Genomic DNA, 18315 nt, shown 5'->3' with positions numbered 1-18315 from the left:
TGGCAGTATCTGAAAATTTAGAAATGCGTCTTATGGATGTTGTTACAGCCTACTTATATGGATCACTTGATAGTAATATATATATGAAAATCCCTGAAGGATTTAAGATGCCTGAAGCACAAAGTTCAAAACCCAGAGAATGTTATTCTGTGAAATTACTAAGATCATTATATGGGTTGAAGCAATCCGGCAGAATGTGGTATAATAGGCTAAGTGATCACTTGATGAAAAAGGGATATGTAAATAATTCAATATGCCCTTGTGTTTTCATTAAGAAAACAACATCCGGATGCGTAATTATTGCTGTATATGTTGATGATTTAAACATCATTGGAACAAATAAGGAAATTCAAGAAGTTGTGTCATACTTGAAAGAAGAATTTGAAATGAAGGATCTTGGAAAAACCAAGTATTGTCTGGGTTTACAAATTGAACAAAAAGAATGTGGAATATTTGTTCACCAGACAAATTATACAGAAAAGATCCTTAAACGTTTTAATATGGACAAATCAAATCCTTTAAGTACTCCAATGGTTGTTAGATCATTAAACATAGAAAAGGATCCATTCCGTCCATGTGAAGATGATGAAGATATTCTTGGTCCAGAAGTACCATATCTAAGTGCTATCGGTGCCCTTATGTATCTTACAAATTGTACAAGGCCTGATATATCTTTTGCCGTAAATTTATTGGCAAGATTTAGCACATATCCAACAAAGAGACATTGGAACGGAATTAAACATATATTCCGTTATCTACGAGGAACGACAGACTTGGGACTTTTGTATTCAAAAGATGCTAATCCAAGTATAATTGGTTATGCCGATGCTGGATACTTATCTGATCCACACAAAGCACGTTCTCAAACTGGATATGTATTTACTCGTGGAGGCACTGCAATTTCTTGGCGTTCACAGAAACAAACACTTGTAACAATTTCATCAAATTATGCCTAGATTATTGCACTACATGAAGCAAGCCGTGAATGTGTGTGGTTAAAATCAATGACTCAACATATCCAAATCTCATGCGGATTATCATTCGACGAGAAGCCTGTGATACTATATGAAGATAATGCTGCATGTGTTGCTCAAATGAAAGAAGGATACATAAAAAGCGACAGAACTAAACATATTCCTCCTAAGTTCTTCGCATTCACCAAGGAGCTTGAGAAGAATAAATGTATTGATGTTCGTCACATTCAATCAAGTGAAAACTCATCAGATCTCTTCACAAAGGCACTTCCTACGACAATATTCAGAAAGCACATATATAATATTGGGATGCGCAATCTACGAAATTTGTGAAGAATTGTTCGTGTCAACATGAGGGGGAGTTTACGTGACTGCACTCTTTTTCCCTTACTATGGTTTTTATCCCAATGGGTTTTTCCTAGTAAGGTTTTTAACGAGGCAGTATAAAAACACGTAATGTAGACAATCATTATGATCATCATCACAAGGGGGAGTGTTGAAAAATTATTTAAAAATGTGAAAAATATTTGTGTTGAAAATGTGAATGTTGAAAATTAGGTGTTGAATATTGAAAATTAGTGTGTGATGATGTAGGTAATGATGTATTTTATTTTTGGATTATTTGTAAAAATTTTCTATAAATAGATCTCTCATTTGTGAAGAAAATCACAATTGAGTTGAGAGAAAAATATTATAAAGTGTGTAGTGTGATAATTTTGAGAGTTTGATATTTTTACTTTTTACCGTAAAATTTTACTTTTTCACAACAAAATTCTCTTTTGTCTTTTTTTTTTAATCAATTATCGTTGAGTCTTTGAGTCTTCTTCTCTATTTAAAATTAAAAATTAAAATTAAAATGGTGGCGCGTCATACTCACAATTTCCTGGAACCTTCCTCTTTCTCAACGCGGCCCCTGATTCTTCAATCCTTTCTTACAGGACCAGAAACTGAAACAAAAATCTTGTTATTTTCAACCAAATTTTTTTTTTCTTATTTCGTTGACGCGTAAACTATGTAGTAGTTCTCTTTCTTTTCTTATTTCTTAAAAAAAATTCAAGAAAATATCGGCACAATAATTTTCATTTTTCTTTGCGGGTCTAGATTTTTGGATCAGTGAAAGAAGTGAAACTTATTTAAACCTCAAAAAAGGTAAAGCCTGGAACTTTATCATTTGCATTATTCTTTCTTGCTGAATTTTTGTCTTCTTTTTTTAGTCTGAAGAATCTTTGATCTGGGTTACTGTATTTGCTACTGGTGGTGTTGCTTATGTATTTGTTTTTAACTAACGTTGTGTTTTTCAAGGTTACGTGTTGCTGCTCTTTGTTTTTGGCTGTGTTTTTAATTGATCTGGCCAATTCTTATTGAGCGAACCTGATTTGGATTTGAAAAGCGAAAAGAGTTTCATGTTGCCTTACATTACTGATGTTATTGTGCGTTCTGTTTAGTTTGAAATGATTTTGTACATCTATATAGCAGAAGGATTTGATTTCGGTCATTCAAATTCCCATCTTCTTGGAAACTGATTGATGTGGCAATAGAAACTTGGATTGTTGTTGCGGCTATGCTCTAGACTTGTGATCCGGCATTGCGGTTTAACACATTGAGGTATGTACAATCAATATGCTAAATATAGCTTTTATCTCCTTTATTTAAAGTAAATTTGTGTATTGATTTATGCCATTCCTGAATTGATTCTTAGGGAGATTCTCTGGATTTGTGGAAACTGGAGATGGTATCCTTAGAAGAAAAGGTAGAATTTGAATCTGACGAGATCCCACTTAGAGTAGCACAGCCGACGAACAAAATTCAAACATTGAATTGTGAAAGGCCTTACGTTTTCTCACTCCCAAAATTTTCTGCTTCATGGATCCTAAGAACGGCGCATCGAATCAGTGTTCTCAGAAGTGTTCCCATTGTCTTGATTAAAGCAAAGATCAACATTTTATTGCCTTTTGGGCCATTGGCAATAATGCTACACTATATAACCAATAAACATGTAAGGATATAAAAACTTTCTCTATCCTCCTGGATTTTTTTACTTAAATTAAGTTACGGTTTCTTTATGATCTTTTTGGCCTGCAACGTATTCTAGGGATGGGTCTTCTTCTTCAGCTTACTTGGCATTACTCCTCTGGCAGAGCGCCTAGGTTATGTAACTGAGTAAGTACCACTTTTGCTCTGCTAGTTTTATTTCCCTTCTCGACAGAAATACTTACATCGTTCTCGATGCATTTGTTGTAGGCAACTTTCTTTTTATACGGGACCAACAGGTAGCTTTTCTCGAGTCGTTTCATTTTTCTTATTTCGACGATGATCGATGCTAATTTAAGTAGTTCAAGATGACAAGAGGTTTTCTACCTTATATTTCATAAGGGTAGGTACTAAAGTAGTGTAAATTTTGTATAGTGCTTGTAGAAGCTAATTTGATTTTCTTCATGCATTTGCTTTCTGTTGTGTACGGAGTTATTATAGCTGACTAATGTTCAGATTATGACATTTTGCCGACTTTTTGTCTGCTGAAAACAATTGCAGCCTAGAGATGCTAATCGGTATCACCTTCTTGATTCTTAAGATGCAATTAACTAAGGTATTGTGACATCCACATAAAAAAAATGAATAGTCGAGAGATCAGAACCATCATGGGTACTAAGGTTACCCTTCCGACTAATGTAAAAATTGGCATATAACTACTTTGTCAGGAAATGACGCCAAAGGGGCCCAATTCTGTATTTATATGATTGTTAGGTGAGACCATGCGTAGGTAAAAGAGGAGGTCAAATTAGGTGAAGAATCCACAAAAGTATTTTACTTGACCATAATCTTTGTTTTGGCTGGGCAATATTCCTGGAACATTTCCTTGTTAGGTTTAAATGCCGTATATCTTTGGAGAAAGCAATCGTTGTAAAATATGGCCAATACTTCATAAGCTTGACAATTAACAATATTATTCACCGTCATAACACGCTATTATGATTCAAGATTTTCATAAATTTTTGACATAATCTACATGAAGACTGGGATCTCATCAATAATATGACATGTACTAGCACAATACATATTACCCATGTCCACAATGCATTTTCCCCAAGACAGAATGCTACCTCATAGGCATGCATCGTACAAACACAGAAAAAAATGGCTGAAGGAAAATATGCAAAACCATATATGGACATCAAGGTTTGGAAGCAACCCAAAATCAAAGCATACTAAATGTCTCGATGGTAATCTCTCTCGTGATGCAAAATACTTTGACGTCCTTATATCACTAACCATGGCCGAAAACTAATCTTGATTTCCCACTCTAATGCGTAGCTCCTTACGGAAGAATCTATTACCTTATTCGCTAGATACAAACCCCTCAACAAGGAGTAATCAAAGTAATGAGATAGGTTATAATTCCTAAAATATCTAATCTGATCAAGAATTCTCTATGGAAATGAATCATTATTATAATAATGATCAAAGCATAAAAACCCATGGCTGTTTCTTTGAGTATCCTCAATCAAATTATCTGAAATTTTTGTATAACAAACATTTGCCTTCCCACAATGACCCACATTGATAGACTGACATCACACACTTGCAGTTTACCGCAAGCAACATGGGGGAATTTCGCATTCTTTCTTTTCATTACGTGAAAACGCCCTTAAGTCAAACATCATCGGCTCGTAGTATGTCATGTGCTAACATCAAACACCATATGCTCACAGTTCGCTGCAATCTAATGTCGTCAAACAGTATACGCTTGCAATCTGCCAGAAGCTGATGTCATCAAATGGCATATGCTTGCAATCTGTCACGAGTATCCACATCAATAAACATAATCACAAAATTTTTATGTAATAAGTGTCCATCTATTTCAGCAAACTCGCGTCTAACATCTAAATGGAGTTGATATTTGCTTTTTCCCGTCAAACCACGTCCGACGTATATATTAAATGTTTGCCTATTTTATTAAAGCCAAATCATGCAACAACATTTACTATTGGCTTTCATCTTTAAGTATCATAGTGATGTCTGTTTGTTACCCAAGTTGATATTGCTATAGTTACACCTAACTTTCATATAATACGTGATATCTGATTTGTCATTAGTTTATCATAATAGGCTTGGGAAATGAACCTCCAAACAAGAAGAATTTAAAGGTTGAATCACTCAAAGAACATGGCTCCTCAGTTCTCTCTTATCTCCATTTGATGATAGAAGCATATATACTATAATTCACACCAATATTTGATTTATGTAAACACTATACATGAGTAAAAGTTTAGCAAAATTCGGTTCACCCAAATAGTATATATTTGATTTGTCATTACCAAAATTTAAAGGTTGAATCACTTAACAACATTTCTCTCTTTTCTTAATTATGGCTTTCTCATTACAAAAATTATATAGCAAAATTCAGTTCACCCTACACTTAGGGTTTTAGAGACTATGCAATTGAATCTACAGTGAACCTTCAGTTTCTGAGGAATGAACGAAGTGTGTTGCAATGATTCTTGTTGTACTTGGTTTTGGACTCTGTAAATATGAATCATGTGTATTATAATAAAATCTTAGATGAGATAAATTCATCCTGGCATCTCAAAGTATTCTGTAAATATAATATGATCTATATTAAGTTTATGATTATAAATCATCTACTTTCCTACTTCTTTGTTTTATTTGACATATATGGCGTGAACGAGCGTATAGATGGGTTGAGTTACCCATTTTTGGTTGCACAGACATCTTGTGCTTAGTTGATAAGGTTTTGGATTGTTTAAGCTCAGTGGAATTTTCTGTCCATGTGTGTCTTCAAAATGTTTGTATCTAGCAAATTTTGGCTGATTATTTTATTACCTTAATGCTTACATCTATTCGCTTGTACTAATTTCCTGGCTAATATAGGTGTTTTTTACGGCATAGTTTTCTTGTTTTGCTTTATCTGCAGTGGGTGGGCTTCTGAATGCTACATTTGGAAATGCTACTGAGGTGATAATTTCAATGTATGCTTTGAAGAACGGGATGATTAGGGTGGTTCAGCAATCATTACTAGGTTCAATACTGTCAAACATGCTTTTGGTGCTTGGATGTGCATTCTTCTGCGGTGGGATTCATAATAAAAAAATCCAAGTTTTTGACCAGGTGATGGATCTTTGTATTTTAGCAGTCAAACATTTTGAATTATGAGTGCTACTGACCAAATCAAGCCGAATACTATTTATTTTTCTAGTATTATAATTTATAGCTCGAGCTCAAATCTTTTTAGGTGGCTCAAAGCTCGAAAAAATAATTATTTAAGGCTTTGTGCTCGACTTAAAGTTTGGATTTGAACTCTATTTGTTAGTTTGAGCTTAACTACCTAGTTCTATTGAGCAAAAGCTCGAATTCGAGCTCAAGTTCATGAAACATATGTGTTGCCTATGTAGCACGGATACTTTAAATTTTTTTTTTTTGAAGTATCGGATACGGATACGAAACGCGGATACGTGTGTCGGATACCTCAAAATCCATGTCGTTGACTTCGTTTAGGGTTGACCAGCCGGATACGTTTTGGACACGGCGAGGACATGCCATGGATACGGCGTGGATACGTTTTTCGGATACGTTTGGGCAAAATTGCAAATATTTAAAAGTTTCAGGGGTTAATTAAAAAAAATTAAAATTTCTAAGGACTAAAAGGAAAATAATTTAAAATAAATTGGGCTGGACTTTTAAATCCCTAAATACATTTTTCCGTCTCTTTCATTCTATTTCTGCTCAATACTAAATTTATATAAATATAAATATATATAATATTTATATATATTTTAATGATTGGCGTATCCTAGTCGTATCGTGTCTTATATTTTCAAAATTTGACGTGTCGCCGTATCCGTGTCGTATTCGATACGATACTCGTACCCGTATCCATGCAACATAGTGTGTTGCATGTTTGTAATATAATATATGAATATCATGTATTGCCTGTCTTATCTATTTATTTTTCAAATAATTGGTTTAGTTATAATTTTCTACCTATAAAATGATGGATGAATGAATTAAGTTACTTATCCAATATTGCCATGGAGGATTCGAATGACGAAATCTGGCATTACCTGGGGTTTTGTATTTTATCTCTTCGAGTCTATTTAATTACAAAAACTATTTTGTTTTTAGAAAAGTATTACAATTTGTAGGAAATTGATTTGAATGGAGGGAAGAGAAAGACGTGAACTGAAGCAGTTGAGGAGGGTGGGAAAAGTTGGAGAAAATCTAGGAGATTATAGTTTTTGAAATTTACAAGAACACAACTTCTTGCTGAGAAAGAACCGAGTTTAAGATTTATGGGAGGACAGTAGGAGGGAAATGAGAAAATGTCCGGAAAAAATTGGTGAGAAATGTTGAAATTACATATCCAATATGACGCTAAGCAAAAGTGGGAAGAATATTATTTGTCGTGATGCTGCCATACCCAAATACTTGTGTCAATAGTCTCAACTATTATAAAATAGTAGAAACGTTAAAGATCGCGAGCTGAATAGAATAATTCGTGCTCAAATTTGGCTCATAAGATAAACCTAGCATATTTTACCTGGGCTCAAGTTTGATACTTCAAATATGAATTCACTAATATTTGAGTCGGCTGAAAACCTGCTTCGGTTTTTTGCACCTTTTCTGAATGTTTGAGTCGGCTGAAAACCTACTTCGGTTTTTTGCACCTTTTCTGAATGCCAAATCCATTTTGTTATCAATTTGATCCTGGTGGCCGTAAATATGTATGTCACTAGCTAATGGACATGAAAACGTTTCAGGCAGCTGCCCAGGTGAATTCTGGGTTATTGTTAATGGCTGTTATGGGTTTATTGTTCCCAGCAGTGTTGCACTTTACTCATACAGAAGTGCATAAGGGCAAGTCAGAGCTTGCGCTTTCACGATTTAGCAGCTGCGTAATGCTGGTTGCGTATGCTAGCTATCTCTTCTTTCAGCTCAAGCTTCAAAAAAATCTTTACAGCGAGGTAGGTCTGTAGTGCTTATAATTTGAGGACAGACACATCTTGCGTAGTGTGATGATAAATGATTTATGCTTGTTCCCATTAATGTTGGTCTGTGCAGGTAAGGGAAACTGATGAACAAGATTCTGATGAAGACGAGGAACGTGAGATTACCAGTTGGGAAGCAATCGGGTGGCTCGCTGTTTTGACACTGTGGATATCTGTTTTATCCGGATATCTTGTTGATGCAATACAGGTAATTACCTTGATGAAGAAGAAAACGAAAAAGAGGGAAAAGAAAAAGTAAAAAAAGATTATCAAAGTTAAAATTTTTATCTTTTCAGGGAGCATCTGAATCAATGAACATACCCGTGGCTTTTATTAGTGTCATTTTGCTTCCGATTGTGGGGAATGCTGCAGAACATGCTAGTGCTATCATGTTCGCGATGAAGGACAAGCTTGTGAGTCCTGAAAAATTGTAGAAATTTCCAAGCTAGGTTCTTAAACATTGTTTTGTATGATTGACGGATGTATTTCCAGGATATTAGTCTTGGAGTTGCCATTGGATCTTCTACTCAAATATCGATGTTCGCGGTAAGCTTCTTTCATTTTGTTTTTTCATTTTTTCTGCTGATACTGGGGAAATAAAAATATTCGGTCTGGTGGATTTGTGTTTGAGTTCTAAGTTATTTATGATGGCGAACGCAGATTCCATTTTGTGTTATGGTTGGTTGGTTTATGGGAAAGAGAATGGATTTGAATTTTCAACTGTTCGAGACGGCTACCCTATTTATCACCGTTTTAGTGGTTGCCTTTATGCTTCAGGTTTGTCCTGTCTCCTTGTCATATGATCACACGTGAAATTCATATGGGACTTGTACATATTAGGTGTGAAAGAGTTAACCAAGTCATGTTTCGTGCAAATTTTAGCTCGTTCGGTTTAATATTAGGTCATAACATGCCTGGGTAAATATAACCGGCGCAGATTGGATTTGGTTCGGGTTCAGGTTTTCTCAATTTATTTTTATTGTTTTTGAAATAAAATAATAGAAATCATTGTAAAAAATAAGAAATTTTTTATGAATGTAATAACTAAATGTATAATTTAATTTATCGAATATATGAGTGTGAAAAATTCATAGAGATATTTAAAGACGAGTAACTTTTTTCAGTGTGCTATAGGATAGCAAGGTTGTGTCAGTCTTATGGAGAAGGAAAAAACCTATCCATATAAAATAGTTTTTTTTTAAAAAAAATAAAATTTGGCCTGATTACACCTGTTCGGACTGGATTTTCGGGTTTCCGGGTATGTTGATCTGATGCATATTACATTATGCAAAAACTTATACAAATTTGTGGTTACAGGAAGGTCGTTCGAATTATTTTAAAGGTTTAATGCTTATTCTGTGCTATCTCATCGTCGCGGCCAGTTTCTTCGTGCATGTCGATCCATCAAATGGTGAGTCCTTATTGACCTTAAAACATTACACCTTAAGACAGTAAAATGACAATGTTGTTACCTGTTGTGTTCTTGTGCAGCTGACGATTAACGACAGCCATCAAATTACATATTTTGTGCAATGGAATGATGGCGACCAGTATACCTCGTCGATCTGTAATTTGTTTATTTGTTCATTTCTTCTCTCTTTTTTTTCTTTTTTAAGAAATATGTTTATGCGAGATTTAACGAGGGAAAGGCTGGCTGCTGAATTGAGAAATCTTAATTTTTGGTTGTTCAGGTTGTTGGGATGCAAATGAAACATTACAGGTAGAATGGGAAACAAAGGACACAAATATGTGGTTAGAATTCTCATTCTTTCTGTATGAAATCTCATGTGCTGCAATTGTTTTTAGAGACTTTTCATGTAATATTTACGTTTTTTTCTTGAAAGTTGGGGAGTATCACCCTACTGGAGCTCGACTTGGAAAGAAAATAGTAGAGTACATGAGTTTGATGGATATGATTCATACTCTTGAAAGTTTTTACAATTAAATGTTGAATCATGTATATTTTATGATAAGTCAAAGGATTTATAACAATAATAATATCGAGTTCGAGATACTATTCGGGCTCAACTTGAATTTAGTCAATGTTGAATGGGAAAAAAAGTAATAGAGTAGGTTTTGTAAGACGGTTTCACGAATTTTTATATGTAAGACGGGCAACCCTACCGATATTTACAATAAAGATATTCACAATAAAAAGTAATTCTTTTAGCATAAAAAGTAATATTTTTTTATGGATGATCTAAATAAGAGATCTGTCTCACAAAATACGACCCATGAGACCGTCTTACATAAGTTTGTCAAAATAATATTATTGACTTTGACGATGATTGTTATTATTTTGTAGTTCGTAATAAATGACTAAATATGTACTAAAACCTAACTTTTGGTATGACTATTCATTCTCGTTTACTCATTAATTGTATCGTGGGTTTTTAATTAATTTTAACGTCACAAATTTTAATATAAAGTTAAAAAATTGTATATAGTATCTAAATTTGGACCGAACCAAATCGAAAATTTGTTTACCCAATTGAATTTCACAAAAAATTTGAACTGTATTTGCAGAAATATTTTTGAATTTTCGGTTTAATCGAATTCTTTTTTTTTTTAAATTATTTATTTATTAATAAAAATAAATTAAAAATTATTTCAAATTTACAAAACGATTGTAAAAAATAATAAAAATCGGTTTTTGGTTCAGTTAACTTAGCTAAAAAAATTGAACCGAACTTAAAACGAAAATAGAAGCTAAAAACCGAATAGAATTAATAGTTTTGTTTTTGGTTAAAACCTAATTTTCGATTTCAGTTCTGAAAGTTAAACGAACCGTTGACAACCTTATATAAAACGAGTAGATCTTATGTGAGACGGTCTCATGAATCTTTATCTGTGACACGGGTCAAACCTACCGATATTTACAATAAAAAATAATACTCTTAGCATAAAAAGTAATATTTTTTCATGGATGAACCAAATACGAGCTCTGTCTCACAAAATACGATCCGTGAGACCGTCTCACACAAGTTTTTATCAAATAAAACTCATTAAACATGCTCACGCACTTATTTATCAGTCTTGATTTGTTGCTAGTAGGTATTAATATGGCAAATTTGGCAATTATATACTTTTAAATAGTAGTTTTAACATATTTTACAATAATTTTATTAGAATGGATGAATTTAAAGTTAAAGATTTCAAATATAACAATAAAATTTATTGATATGTTTGGAAAAATTTGTTTCCTAATAGATATTAAATCTCAAATAGTTATTTGTGAAATCATTTCAATAATCTTAACAAATGCCCATGAAATCTAAATCTTCTTGTCCAACACAATCTTAATTGAAATGTTTAATCATCCAAGTTTACTTTATTTTGAAAATTTTAACATTCGGGTTAACAATCAGATTTTTTCCATAAGAGTGAGCTTTCCTTGAGACTGTCTCACCGATTTATATACGTTTGACATGTTGATTCGATCCATACCTGTAGTGAAAAGTAGTATTTTTTTGCAAAAAAAATATTTTTTTTATTAGTAGGGTTGGATATTCCTATCACAAAATTGACCGTATACAGATTTTTTTTGTTTCTGTAAAATGGTTTGAAAACAGAAATTAATTGATACACCGTTGAAGAACTTAGAAATAAAATAGATAGTGCTCACAATTTGTTCGTAGCTGCTTTAAATCAACTAAATAAAAGAATCATGTATGCCACAGTATTAAAACGAATTTTAAAAGTTAATACACATGAATTTGACACTCTTGAAAATTATGCATTAAAAAACAAGAATAAATATTTTAAAAAAAATTCAAAAGCAAAAATTAGTGTGAATGAAAAAGTTTATGTATGAAAAAGATAGAGTAACAGAAGTTTACGCTTTCTATCTTTTTTTGTTTGAAAATAATTAAATGATCCATTATAAAATCATATTAGAATTGTCATATGTGACAGAACATGACTTTAGCTTCATAACTTTTCATTTAATTTAAACATGAGAAAAAGTGAAATTACGAAGGAAATGATATGAACAGACGTACGTCTTTGTTAACGTTAAAACGTCTGCCTATCGTGAAGTGGTTCACTGGTTCATTCCATCAAGTCCTTCCGTATTTATGGAAATCATCAATAATTCTTCGCTTTTTTCATGAAAATGATTTTTTGAAAATTTTCATGTATCAAGCTTTAAGCCTTATGAATAAATAAAGTTATCCTAAAGATTTGAACAATTACATAGTGAAACCTATCAAATGCTAACAAAGGTGATTGTTGGACCATCTTTGTGTCAGAATAAGTGTCCAGCAAGAGAACTCGTTGCTTGGATTTTATCGACTCTTATGTTGCATACGATCTTTATTCTAATAATATTTTACGCTTTATACATTTTGGCATTTACTTTATCTGTTTACTCATGCAATCTGCATAAATAAAGACCTAGAATATATTATGATACAATGAGGTTGTACATATGATGAAGATTTCTAGTTGATTCAGCTAGTCTAAAATAAGAATAAATATCGCTCAAACTCGAGACTAACATTTATAATGTTGTGTATCACGTTTAAATGATAAGGATATGGAGACATGCAATCATACATGATGACTTCAATTGTTATCATTTATCGAGTTGATGAATCCATGGTTATGGTTGTACACCATTAATTCATACGAGTCGGGACAACGTAGAGGTTCTACGTACTACTTTGACTCATTTTCCGGCTCTGGCGAGGTTGGCTGTACTATCGACATACGTATGAGCCAATGCATTGTGGTTGGGATTAACCGCTCACCTACAAGTGTGGATATCTAATGTGATCTGATGAGTTAATAATTCAAAGAATCTCTGGCCAGAGTATAAGTTATGTTTTAGGGTAAAGTGGTTCTATAGTTGCACATTTGATGTCACTAAGACCATTGAAAGATACATCACGTCATAATCATTCGGATGCAACTCTCGATGTACCAATGATTACATATTTAATTGAGACTAGTAAAATATACACACGCGTTGCATGTATTATTATTATTTTTTAATTTGATGAAATAATACTAAACAATTAACACAAAATTATTTTCAATTTATAAGAGTTATTCGATTTAAAAGGAAAATTTAGTTTAGATTTTTTTTCTATGTAAAATATGGAGTGACTTGAGAAGATTTTTAGTAGGATAAGAAGAGTAATTATGTAATTTAATATTTTAGTGTCCTCTAAGATTGTAACGTCCAAAAGCCAGCCTACGTAAACCACATGCATGCAAATAAATTAAATTACACAATTATTTTATTCAATTGATTTTAAATGCTTACATGATTCATACAACATAATTAAGGATCTAATTGCATGATTTTATGAAAACTGTAGATTTTAACCAAATATTCGATAATAGGCTGGAGAAAAGAAACCGGAGACGATCAAGATAAAATAAATATTTTTCAATAAATATTTTCAAGTCTTATTAATATGATTAAATATGATTAAATTTTTCTAAAAATGATAGAGTTCAAATGATTTTACGAGATGAGCTCGATTTTCTTCGGGAAGAGGATTTTGAGCAAACAAGTGACTTTTAAAATATCAAAATTATTATTTTCGAAAACTAAATTTTATAAATTTTTATTTTTCAATTAAATAGGTGTTATTAGGCCTAATTTACCTAGGATTAGTAGGCTCAATTGCTCCTAAACTCAAAGGCCAAAACCTAAGCCCATTAACATGCAATTAAAATCTATAAAAAGGATTTTTAGGTCTTCTGAGGCTCATTTCAGCCGAAATCTCACACTTCGCACACAATTAATTTTTGAAAATTTGGAGAAGAGAAAACAAGGAGTTTTCGTCGCCCATTCGTTCTTCTTCGCACCCCATGCCGACGATCGTATATTAGAGAGTTCTAAAACGCAAAGGCACGTTTCTAAATTTATTTGACGCGTCATTCAAACCATATTATGCATGAAAAATACGTATGCACGATTTGTTTAACGATAGGACAAATATTTTCAAAGTTTTGATGATTTTATGCTTGTTTGAAAAAATTTATGATTTCCAAGGGATTGGATGCCAACATAGGATGTTTTATGGACAGAACAAGGACGATTTAAGGTAGAAACGAGGGCTGGAGTCGAGCTTGTCTAGGAAGCACAAGCCTAGGGTTTTCTATGGCTTCCACATGAATAACGATTTGGCTTGGTGCTAGGCTACGTGTGGCTCGGTCGTGGCTTAATTGGTTAGGGGTTCGTGCTAGACGTGTTCAAGGTTAGGAAGAGTCCTAGCCAAGGGAAGACTCCACAACCGCATGAACTCTTCCCATGCAAGCATATGATCGTTCTCGGCGGGGGCGGCTCGGGATGTGGTTAGAATGCTCTAGGCTGGTCCAGCAGGGTCTAGAGGATGGCCCAAGGGTGGTTAGGTGCGAGTGGGGTCGTTGGTGGGAGGGTTAGGAGAGTCCTTGCGTGGCTAGAATTCTAGGAAGGGTGCGACTGGGGTTCATGCACAAGGGTGAGCTTCGCGCGTGGGCTAGAGCTGGTGCCTTGGTCCAGGGCGGTCCAGGTGGAGTCCAAGAGGGTTTGGTCAAGGTTAGGTATAGGGTGGCTCGATGGTTGCTCGATCAAAGCATGAGGGAACTCGAGCGGCTCTTGTTTAGGTGCGCAAAGGGCTGGTCTTGAGGCTGGGGACCGGTGCGCTGGGTTAGGATATGTCAGTGAGGGTCCAGGAGGCTCGAGTGAGGGTTTGGTCCATGATGGTTTGGTGGTGGCTCGATGAAATCGAGCCGTGGCTATAAATATATAGGCTAGGGTTCGGTTTTGAGGTTAGGTAAAGAAAGGGGTTCGAACCATGGTCCACGGGGGTCGTTTCATGAACAATGAGGGTAAATTAGGTTTGAAAAGTTCATGGTTAAAGTTTGGGATTAAAATATTGAAGTTCTAATTAATTCGGGAATTAAACGTTTCAATTAGAAATTAATGAATTGAATCGAAATCCTCGAGTTTACATTAAATAAAAATATTTGAAGTTGAATTTAAACATAAATAATTATTGGGATAGTCTCGAGTCCATAAAAGTGAGAAAAAGTAAAAATAGAGAATTTTAGTGTCCAAGGACAAAACGGTCATTTTACACCTGGGTAGTACAAAAAGAGTTGGCAGTGTCCCGAGGGATCATAACGCATGCTAAATGATATTTTAAAATATTTATCATGAAAATATGAGATTTTATGATTTATGGTAAAGCTGTGCAATTTTTACTGTTAAAAATGCTATTTTTCAAATATAGAAAAGATACAATATTTTATGATTAAAAAGAAAATAAAAAAATANTATATATGATTTTTTGGTAATATCGTGGGACTGTCTCACCGAGTGAAAAATAGTATTTTTTTGCAAAAAAAATAATTTTTCATTCGTAGGGTCGGATATTCCTATCACAAAATCGACCATATACAGAGTTTTTTTGTTTCTGTAAAATGGTTTGAAAATAGAAATTAATTGATACATCGTTGAAGAACTTAGAAGTAAAATAGATAGTGCTCACAATTTGTTCTTAGCTGCTTTAAATCAACTAAATAAAAGAATCATGTATGCCAAAATATTGAAACGAATTTTAAAAATTATTACACATGAATTTGACACTCTTGAAAATTATGCATTAAAAAACAAGAATCAATATTTTAAAAAAAATTCAAAGCAAAAATTACTGTGAATGAAAAAGTTTATGTATGAAATGATAGAATAATAGAAGTTTACGCTTTCTATCATTTTCTGTTTGAAAATAATTAAATGATCCATAGTAAAATCATATTAGAATTGATATACGTGACAGAACATGACTTTAGCTTGATAAATTTTCATTTAATTTAAACATGAGAAAAAGTGAAATTAAGAAGGAAACGATATGAACAGACGTACGTCTTTGTTAACGTTAAAACGTTTGCCTATCGTGAAGTGGTTCACTGGTTCATTCCATCAAGTTCCTTCCGTATTTATGGAAATCATCAATAATTCTTCGCTTTTTTCATGAAAATGATTTTTTGAAAATTTTCATGTATCAAGCTTTAAGCCTTATGAATAAATAAAGTTATCCTAAAGATTTGAACAATTACATAGTGAAACCTATCAAATGCTAACAAAGGTGATTGTTGGACCATCTTTGTGTTTGAATAAGTGTCCAGCAGGAGAACTCATTGCTTGGATCTTATCGACTCTTATGTTGCATACGATCTTTATTTTAATAATATTTTACGCTTTATACATTTTGGCATTTACTTTATCTGTTTACTCATGCAATCTGCATAAATAAAGACCTAAAATATATAATGATACAATGAGGTTGTACATATGATGAAGATTTCTAGTTTATTCAGCTAGTCTAAAATAAGAATAAATGTCGCTCAAACTCGAGACTAACATTTATAATGTTGTGTATCACGTTTAAATGATAAGGATATGGAGACATGCAATCATACATGATGACTTCAATTGTTATCATTTATCGAGTTGATGAATCCATGGTTATGGTTGTACACCATTAATTCATACGAGTCGGGACAACGTAGAGGTTGTACGTACTACTTTGACTCGTTTACCGGCTCTGGCGAGGTTGGCTGTACTATCGACATACGTATGAGCAAATGCATTGTAGTAGGGATTAACCGCTCACCTACAGGTGTTGATATCTAATGTGATCTGATGAGTTAATAATTCAAAGAATCTCTGGCCAGAGTATGAGTTATGTTTTAGGGTAAAGTGGTTCTATAGTTGCACTTACGATGTCACTATGACCATTGAAAGATACATCATATCATTATCATTCGGATGCAACTCTCGATGTACCAATTATTGCATATTTAATTGGGACTAGTAAAATATACACACATGTTGCATGTATTATTATTATTTAATAATTTGATGAAATAATACTAAACAATTAATACAAATTTATTTTCAATTTAGAAGAGTTATTCGATTTAAAAGAGAAATTTTGTTTAGATTTTTTTTCTATGTAAAATATGGAGTGACTTGAGTAGATTTTTAGTAGGATAAGAAAGGTAATTATGAAATTAAATATTTTGGTGTCCTATAAGGTTGTAAAGTTCAAAAGCCAGCTTACGTAAACCACATGTATGCAAATAAATTAAATTACATAATTATTTTATTTATTTGATTTTAAATGCTTACATGATTCATACAACATGATTAATGATCTAATTGCATGATTTTATGAAAACTGTAGATTTTACCGGAATATTCGATAATAGGCTGGAGAAAGAAGACCAGGGACGATCAAGATAAAATAAATATTTTTCAATAAATATATTCAAGTCTTATTAATATGATTAAATATTATTAAAGTTTTCTAAAAATGATAGAGTTCAAATTATTTTACGAGACGAGCTCGATTTTCTTCGGGAAGCCGATTTTGAGCAAACGAGGGACATTAAAATATCAAAATTATTATTTTCGAAAACTAAATTTTATAAATTTTTATTTTTCAATTAAATAGGTGTTATTAGGCCTAATTTACCTAGGATTAGTAGGCTCAATTGCTCCTAAACTCAAAGGCCAAAACCTAAGCCCATTAACATGCAAATTAAAATCTATAAAAAGGATTTTTAGGTCTTTTGAAGCTCATATCAGCCGAAATCTCACACTTCGCACACACCTAATTTTTGAAAATTTGGAGAGGAGAAAACAAGGAGTCTTCGTCGCCCATTCGTTCTTCTTCGCACCCCACGCCGACGATCGTATATTCGAGAGTTCTAAAACGCAAAGGCACGTTTTTAAATTTCTTTGACGCATCATTCAAACAATATTATGCATGTTTTATTTATTTTTGCATGAAAAATACGTATGCATGATTTGTTTAACGATAGGACAAATATTTTCAAAGTTTTGATGATTTTACGCTTGTTTGAAAAAATTTATGATTTTCAAGAGATTGGATGCCAACATAGGATGTTTTATGGATAGAACAAGGACGATTTAAGGTAGAAACGAGGGCTGGAGTAGAGCTTGTCTAGGAAGCACAAGCCTAGGGTTTTCTATGGTTTCCACGTGAATAACGATTTGGCTTGGTGCTAGGTTACGTGTGGCTCGGTCATGGCTTAATTGGTTAGGGGTTCGTGCTAGACGTGGTCAAGGGTTAGGAAGAGTCCTAGCCAAGGGCTGCCGAAGATAAGACCCCACAACCGCATGACCTCTTCCCATGCACGCATATGATCGTTCTCGGAGGGGGCAGCTCGTGATGTGGTTAGGATGGTCTAGGCTGGTCCAGCAGGGTCTAGAGGATGGCCCAAGGGAGGTTAGGTGCGAGTGGGGTCGTTGGTGGGAGGGTTAGAAGAGTCTTTGCGTGGCTAGAATTCTAGGAAGGGTGCGACTCGGGTTC

The 18315-nt window shown here is 33.5% G+C and overlaps 1 protein-coding gene across 3 annotated transcripts; it reads left to right on the top strand.

Annotated features, from left to right (window-relative positions):
* The first annotated feature begins 1891 nt into the window (after window positions 1–1891).
* LOC140973503 (vacuolar cation/proton exchanger 3-like) lies at window positions 1892–10016 on the top strand. Of its 3 annotated transcripts, none has more exons than XM_073436361.1 (14): window positions 1892–2123; window positions 2451–2579; window positions 2674–2970; window positions 3067–3134; window positions 3216–3244; window positions 5908–6101; window positions 7751–7954; window positions 8052–8186; window positions 8275–8391; window positions 8471–8524; window positions 8639–8755; window positions 9296–9389; window positions 9470–9545; window positions 9670–10016. In XM_073436361.1, the coding sequence occupies exons 3-13, from the start codon at window positions 2704–2706 to the stop codon at window positions 9478–9480; spliced, it is 1290 nt and encodes a 429-aa protein (XP_073292462.1). In that variant the 5' UTR covers window positions 1892–2123; window positions 2451–2579; window positions 2674–2703; the 3' UTR covers window positions 9481–9545; window positions 9670–10016. The 3 variants fall into 3 exon arrangements, with proteins under 3 accessions (XP_073292462.1, XP_073292463.1, XP_073292465.1); XM_073436362.1 differs by having other exon boundaries at window positions 2448–2579; XM_073436364.1 differs by lacking the exon at window positions 1892–2123 and having other exon boundaries at window positions 2160–2579; window positions 9470–9552.
* The last annotated feature ends 8299 nt before the right edge of the window (window positions 10017–18315 follow it).

This window comes from Primulina huaijiensis, chromosome 3, assembly GCF_012295235.1.
Source record: "Primulina huaijiensis isolate GDHJ02 chromosome 3, ASM1229523v2, whole genome shotgun sequence".
In the NCBI taxonomy this organism is placed as follows: domain Eukaryota; kingdom Viridiplantae; phylum Streptophyta; class Magnoliopsida; order Lamiales; family Gesneriaceae; genus Primulina; species Primulina huaijiensis.
Note: the sequence above shows the minus strand (reverse complement) of the source record. Positions and strands in the feature narration are given on the sequence as shown.

Bases quoted from the DNA above. Each gene is read 5' to 3' on its own strand.
- LOC140973503 (XM_073436361.1), top strand. From the start codon at position 2,704: ATGGTATCCTTAGAAGAAAAGGTAGAATTTGAATCTGACGAGATCCCA. The intron at 7,955-8,051 runs GTAGGTCTGTAG...TGGTCTGTGCAG, and splicing joins AAAAAAATCTTTACAGCGAG to GTAAGGGAAACTGATGAACA. The intron at 8,187-8,274 runs GTAATTACCTTG...TTATCTTTTCAG, and splicing joins ATCTTGTTGATGCAATACAG to GGAGCATCTGAATCAATGAA.